The 7528-nt window shown below is 34.2% G+C and overlaps 1 protein-coding gene across 1 annotated transcript; it reads left to right on the forward strand.

The window, feature by feature from the left end:
• The first annotated feature begins 2302 nt into the window (after window positions 1-2302).
• On the forward strand, window positions 2303-3401 carry LOC126971242 (ommochrome-binding protein-like). Its single transcript, XM_050817439.1, has one exon. It carries the CDS (start codon window positions 2375-2377, stop codon window positions 3233-3235), a length of 861 nt encoding a protein of 286 aa, XP_050673396.1. The 5' UTR covers window positions 2303-2374; the 3' UTR covers window positions 3236-3401.
• Window positions 3402-7528: the final 4127 nt, after the last annotated feature.

Raw genomic sequence — 7528 nt, forward strand, 5'->3', positions numbered from 1 at the left:
TTATAAGTTTCATTTGGTGAATTTTAAATCATTTATGAGAATTAATATACTTACTCATGTATTGCAAAAGATAAATAGATGTTAGGGTTTGATTTGATGGAAGCTGGACGTCATTAATAGAGCACGGCAATACTTCAAGCTGGCCCACATTCTAGCGCTCTACAAAGCGCAGGTCCGGTCACACATGGAGTATCGCTGTCATCTCTGGTCTGGCGCACCCCAGTATCAGTTCGATCCATTTGACCGCGTGCAACGCAGAGCAGCTCAAATTGTTGGCGACCCAGTGCTCTGTTAAAAAATCACTTGGTGTTGCGTAGAGATGTCGATTAATTGTGTGTCTTCTACCGCATTTATCACGGGGAGTGTTCCGAAGAGCTGTTTAACCTGATTTCTGCCGCTGAATTCCACCTTCGCATGACACGCCACAAGTTAGGATATATATCATCCTCCACAGTGCGGTTTTCAAGGCGCTTTCTTCCACGTGCTACAAAGCTGTGGAATGAGCTTCCTTATGCGGTGTTTCCGGGACGATACGATATGGGTACCTTCAAAAAAGCGCGTACACCTTCCTTAAAGGCCGGCAACGCTCCTGTGATTCCTCTGGTGTTGCAAGAGATTGTGGGCGGCGGTGATCACTTAACACCAGGTGACCCGTACGCTGCTTTGTCCTCCAATTCCATAAAAAAACATTTGGTTTGTAACTTTGGGTATTATTAATTAGAGTGAGGATTTGAACGACATCTAAGGCATTTATTTCTAATTCTTTTTTATGTTTTTTCTAACACAGCCACCGCTTCGGAAACAAATGGCGTTCTGAGAGAGAAGAAGTGGAGCAAGAAACTCTCCCAGAATTCTTTTTTTCGCTCTTTTCAATAACATATACTGTCATTGTTATTGCTATAAAATAATCATAATGTAGTCCCAGGCTGTCCTGTCACTTAGATATACAGCTGTTGAGTAGTAGGATTTACGACAGAGCCATTTCTTAATAAAACATATAAATTTATTTATAGGTAATGCCTGAATAGTGACTGGGACTTATCTAATGAAGCCTACTAAAATAAGTTACAATCAATCCCTTATTTCTAGTGTTATAAAAATGAAAATTACTATTAAGAGCAAAAAAGGTGACGCTATTGCCCCATAGTATTATTCCGTTGGTCGTGCCGTGTCTGTTGGTTAAATAAAAAAAAATAAAAACAGCGAAGAGCGAGTCTAAGTAAAACATTTTTTTTTTAATTTAGTCTATTTTACAATAACTAATGCTAAACGGATAAAACAAATACAATGCAATTTTCACTGGTATATTCGGGTTAGCTCCTCGTAACATTCGACACTCGACACAAAATCTTACGAAGGAATGAGGCCCCCCTTTGATCCCCCGATCAAACACTACCAAAATCGCCTCACGTAATAAATTAACAAAAAATATGTTTAGTATCAAATATATCAGGTAAGTTTAGTTAGGTGAAAAGGGCAATAATATCACTAAAATTAAACTCAATTGGAATTCCTATGAATTTAAACTAATTATATATTTAAATTAAAACGCATTTTAAAATGTTGCGACAGAGCTCACCTATAATCATGTAATTATCATATCTATTCATATATTTATCCTTTACAAATCCAAAACCACAGAGGTTAAAACATGAAATTGTGGGTAATGGTTGCTAAAATCATGGAAATAAGAAGGGATTTTTGATAAATGGACGGTTGTATGTAATAATAATAATATTGACACACTTTTACACAAATTATCTTGCCCCAAACTAGGCATAGCCTGTACTATGGGACAACGATATTTTTAATACAACATACTTACTTAAACATACATAAATACTTAAAAACATCCATGACTCGGAATCAAACATTCATACGAGTATTCATCATATAAATAATTGTACATACCGGGATTCGATTCCGGGACCTCTAACTTAGTAGTCAGGGTCACTAACCATTCGGCTATATCGGTCATCATATGCTAAGTAACATGAAAATTTCAAATACCTGCTGCTGCATTAATATCAACATTTTTAAAAATATGTGGAAAGTGCTGATTTATATGGACAGTTTAACAGTTTGGAAAGAATAAGCTAAACTAACGCATAGCCTTGATTTGCTAATAATAAACAAAATACGTGAATTTATTTGCTAAGTAAATTTCGTTCTGTTGTCACATGACATACGATACCATTGTCATATGTCGCATGATATAGAGCACTATATATCATTAAATAGTACCGACTGCGTAATGCGAATAACAAGCCACTATCATCCAATACACCAGAAGGCCCTCGATAAATCGATCTCAATTAATCATTCACTCATAGAACAACAACTGAACTCATTTTAAATAGGACCACTTGCGAAAATGGTATCGTCTATTGGACTTGCAGTAATATTAGCTGCTATATTATACGTTTGTGCGACGGAAACGCATAATGAAACACATAAATGTGAAGATATACTGGTACACGATAAGCCACACAAGAAACATATCGTGAGCAAAGGGCTAAATCGTCCATATCAACTGGCTTTTGATAAACACGAGCACAGAATTTTCTTTAGCCACAATATTGGCTCGGATAACGAAGACGAGTTTGAAATTGGATACATTGAGAAGAATCAGATGTTGCCAAAAACTGTGGCTTCTGTGATAAATGGATTCGCTATTGCTGTTGATAACAATGACGATGTTATATATTATGGAGGTAGTGAAGGAATATACAAAGAAAACCTTAAAGGTATGGAAGCTGTGAATGACACAAAGAAAGTCCATGAAGTTGTAAAGGGTCATAATATATGGGACATGTTTTACAAACACGCACTGTATTTCATAACTTATCCAACGCAGCATTTGTATAAGTTGACATCAAAGAATGAAATTGAACGCCAGAAACATGTACACGAAGAAATTTATCAATTCGCTATTGATGGCCACGATGATACGTTTATAACGAATGAAACAGGATTGTTTTTAATTAAGAACGAAACAAAAGAAAGAATATTATACAAAGGACCAAAAGTTTTTCGTGCTATTGAAATAAATAATAAAGGAACGGCCTACTTTAGTGGTAAGAATGGAATTTACGTGGCAAATAAAACTCATCACGCTCTAGACTTGGTTGTAAAGGTCAAAAATATTTTCGGTTTGGCTTTCGATAATGATGATAATATTATATATTCGAATCCTCATGCGATTGTGAAGCTACTACCTGGGAAATGTGACTGAGGTAAAATTTAAGTAAAAAGTTACTACACATTTCGTAGAAATTCATTAATCCTTTTTAAAATTTGATAATATCTGTAGAGAACTGTGAATTTATTGTAAACTGTATTATATTGTTAAAATTAATTGTCAAAATGTTTATTTTTAAATTAAAATTACAGTATAAACTTTTATTTTAAAATTTGTCTAATTACTGTTTTCAGCTAACTGAAATCTATCGCATAGTCAAATTATTCAATTACGTAGGAATTTCAAGATGAGATGCGAATTTAACGTAATCTGTTTACTAATTATCATTACGAGGAATTATAACTGGCCATTTTTCTATACAAGCATTCGCAACTCTTTCGTTTAAAATTTTGATCCTAGATAAAAATTATTATCAAGTAAGATCAATATTTATTTTATTATCTGTGTGTGTCTCTGTGTTTTCTATTTTTTTACTTAAAAATCAGGCTTAATTATTAAGGAGGCAAACAGAGGCCAATCCGACATAGAGTATTTCCTAAATTTTACGTTAATTTTTGGAGAAGGAAATTATTGAGAACGGAACCCTGATATCTGAAAAAGTATATTCAACGTTTTTAATTTGGGACACTTATAATAAAAAGTCGACTTTGTATAAGGAAGAAGAGTGATTACTTGAATCTATAGTTATTTATTTATTTGTTTCATACAAATAAATAAATAACTATAGCCATAATCTCCACAATTTTCAACAGTTAAAAACCAATGAAAACAACTCTTTACTTTACAAACGCCGTTTTATGCTTAAATCATTTATACGTCTAGTCAGACTATGACAGCTGTGCAAACTTCGAAAAAATTGAGGTTACAACTAACCTCTATTTTGAGCATAGAGAGAAATTAATTATTTCTTATCCTAAAAGCGCTGATCTAGCGCTGTCTGCGTTAGATAGCTGGACCTCCATGCGGATGGATGCAGCGATGACAGCGCTCTAGGTGATAATAATAATATTTGACACCTACACAGCCAGAGTTCCGCCACAATACAGTAACAGAACAGTACTTATACTTCATACTGGAGCGTCCAAATCGACTCACGCACACATACACACGATATACACGTCCGCTAAGTAATCTTGTGAAGACAAAACTATTAAGTGCCACGCTGTACGCTGCCGAGACTGGTCGCTGTCCGTTTTAAAGTATTTTTTTTATGAAAATAAGGGACGAGACGAGCAGGACGTTCAGCTGTTGGTAATTGATACGACCTGCCCATTTAAATACAGTGCCGCTCAGGTTTCTTGAAAATCCCAAAAATTCTGAGCAGCACTACAATTGCGCTAGTCACCTTGAGACATAAGATGTCAAGTCTCATTTGCTCAGTAATTTCACTAGCTACGGCGCCTTCGGACCGTAACACAATAATATTTACACCTTACTGCTTCGCGCTAGTTGTGGGACCTACCCATAATCAGGCCGGCATCTTGTGCAAAGGAGCTTCCCACTGGTGTATGATTTACAGTTTACACCACAACATATCGTATTACTCGAAGGAAAAATAACACCCGAAGCCGTATAATTTGAAGCTGATAACCATGATTAGTGTTGTGGGCACATAATACCATAATTGTATTAGCTCGTTAAAAGTTAGGTGTGTACACATGTTATATTTAATCTAATCTGTTTAATTATAGTAATTAAATGTATGTTTTATATTTGGCTTCATGTAAATTGGTTTCTGTTCCAGTTGATTCATATTATAATAAATCTCGATTGACTTTCACTTAAGGGAATACATTCGAAGAAAATTAAAGCGATATTCTCGTGGTTTTAGCGTCCCACAATCCGTGTTAACGTTACGAGATTGCAAATGCGCAAAGTCTTAAGGCGAAGTTATTCCCAACACTAGGAAAAAATCGCTCGAACGTTTGGCAGTATCGAACACATTATTACGAAAAAATATTGATATAAAATAATTCACAAAGCGTATTGATAAAACCAACGAAGAAAATTTATAGATACTAATAAACTATCGAATAAAATAAGTTTCGTGTAGATAGCTATCATAGTTTTATGATAATATAAAACAATTCAATTAAAAAAGCCTATTTTGCAAAAAATAAATCTATCGAGATTTTTTTTCGTAATCGTGTTTTCGAAACTGCCATAATTTAGATAAAGAAATGAAGATAAACATGTCAAAAATTGGAACCGTAGTATTTGTAGAAGTATATTAAGTAGTTTATCAAAAATGTTAGTTTTTAGGACTATATGACCTTTCTATTACAAATTTTTAAGCGCCACATTTTTTTTTATTTATTTACTTAATGTCCATTAGCCATTAGTGCCATGTACACTAATGAGACGAAACACAAAACGGAAAAATTACAAACAAAAAAGGAATATCAAAGAATAATTGAATTAATTATACAATTTCAATGCTCCCTGCGTTCCTTAATATTTCATAAACTAGGGAAGTCCACCCATCATTGAATGGGTCCCATTGAGCAATATTGTCCAAGATTTTTTTTATTTGTCGAATTTTTTTTTGTGTACGGGTCATCGGATGTTAAGTGATCACTGTCGCCCACATTCTCCTGCAACAGGAGCGTTGCCAGCCTTTTAAGAAGATGTAACCGAATCAATTAAGTCCTAAGTGAAAATATTTTCTGATTAAATATTGGTACTATACGCTAACTGTCTTATTAATAGACGCAATGAAAAGTTACTCCAAGTTTAAAATTACTCCTCCCTGTCAGGCAATTTTCAAGTGACAAAGGTAAGATAAAGACAAAAAGTTTTAAATTTGGAATAACTTTATTTCGCGTTTATTAATAACACTATAAAAGTCTACTAAATACCAACTACAAATATGCGTAAAGGTCGAATTTGTATCGATACAAATTATATAACGTGTATAATAATTATATAATAATTTGAATAATTATGTCATAAAATAAAATATTATGTAAAATCCAGACATATTAGCAATCATAGCAATCTGTAGGTATGACTCGTCGCTTATCGGCGAGTTTGTGGTACGGGCTACACAGCAGAGGTCAAACTCAAGGGCGCAGTTGATACTAGTCCGTAGCGGTAAAAATGCACTTACAAGTATTGTAGTGTATACATTAAATTAAATTGTGAACTAAATTAATTAAATCAAAGCAAAATTAACGAGGAAAAACATATCTAAGTGTACGTAAAACTATATGTATTTTTTTTTATTATATCTACTTTGAGTTTGAACAAAACTCAATGGCAAAACTCAGAGGGCAGGACACGTAGCTTACAAACAATGTCAATGCCCAATGGCCATAAACAAGTTAACATATTAATATTACAACCTAAGTATATCTATGTATAGTAATACCAACTCATTTGTGAAGTGGCAAAAATAGGAACTACGGTCGCCATGTTGAAATGTCATTCGACTGTCAGTGTCTACTACTTTCGAGTGTTCCTTGTGTTTTATTGCGATACTTTTGAATTTTAAGCGTTAAATATGCCAAAAGCTTTGGTGTACATTGGAATTAATTAGTAACACTGAAACGACGATGGCTAAACCCGTTCACAAATAGTTGGTGGCACTGTAACAGAAAACGTCTTAAAGTAATAAGTCAGTAGACAAGAGGATTTTTTTTTATATAAAACGAGGGTAAAGGTCACCTTATGTTAAGTGTTCAGCGCCGCCCACATTCTCCAGCAAAATAGGAATCACGGGAGCGTTGCCGGTCTTTTAGAAAAGTGTCCAGCTTATGTGAAGGTGCCCATTTCGTATCGTCCTGGAAAGACCGCATAAGGAATCTCATTCCATAGTATAGTTGTATGTTTTCTCTTTGCATTTAGTCGCAGAAATCGAAGTATGTTGTTAACTATTATAGATACTGATAGTGACGACCCGGTCATCTCTCTCGTGTCTCCTGCCGTAGTATTCATTACTTATAGGTCCATATATTTCCTCATTTGGAAATGTTTGAACCTAAATAGCTTTTGATCCCAACTACCTAGAAACCCAAAATCAACGATTATAGACTTTTCTCTTCAAGACCTTTCAAACGATATAAAATTATGTCTGTAAATTTTCAACGCTATCTTTGTGATTTACCTATATATTGTCAAAGCCGTGATATTACAATTTCACTAGTGATATTTTAATTAAACGGTAGATTGTCAATCGACTTAATTTCTTACAATTTAACAGCCTGATTTTAGTGAAATTGTAATGTTCATTCCTGGTGTACCTAAATATTAGGATTATTACAATTTCAAGAAAATTCGCTAATGTACGTAAATTACATCCTTAAGATGTCTAAATAAAAGTCCAAC

The sequence above is a fragment of the Leptidea sinapis genome, chromosome 23 (genome assembly GCF_905404315.1).
Source record: "Leptidea sinapis chromosome 23, ilLepSina1.1, whole genome shotgun sequence".
NCBI lineage: Eukaryota > Metazoa > Arthropoda > Insecta > Lepidoptera > Pieridae > Leptidea > Leptidea sinapis.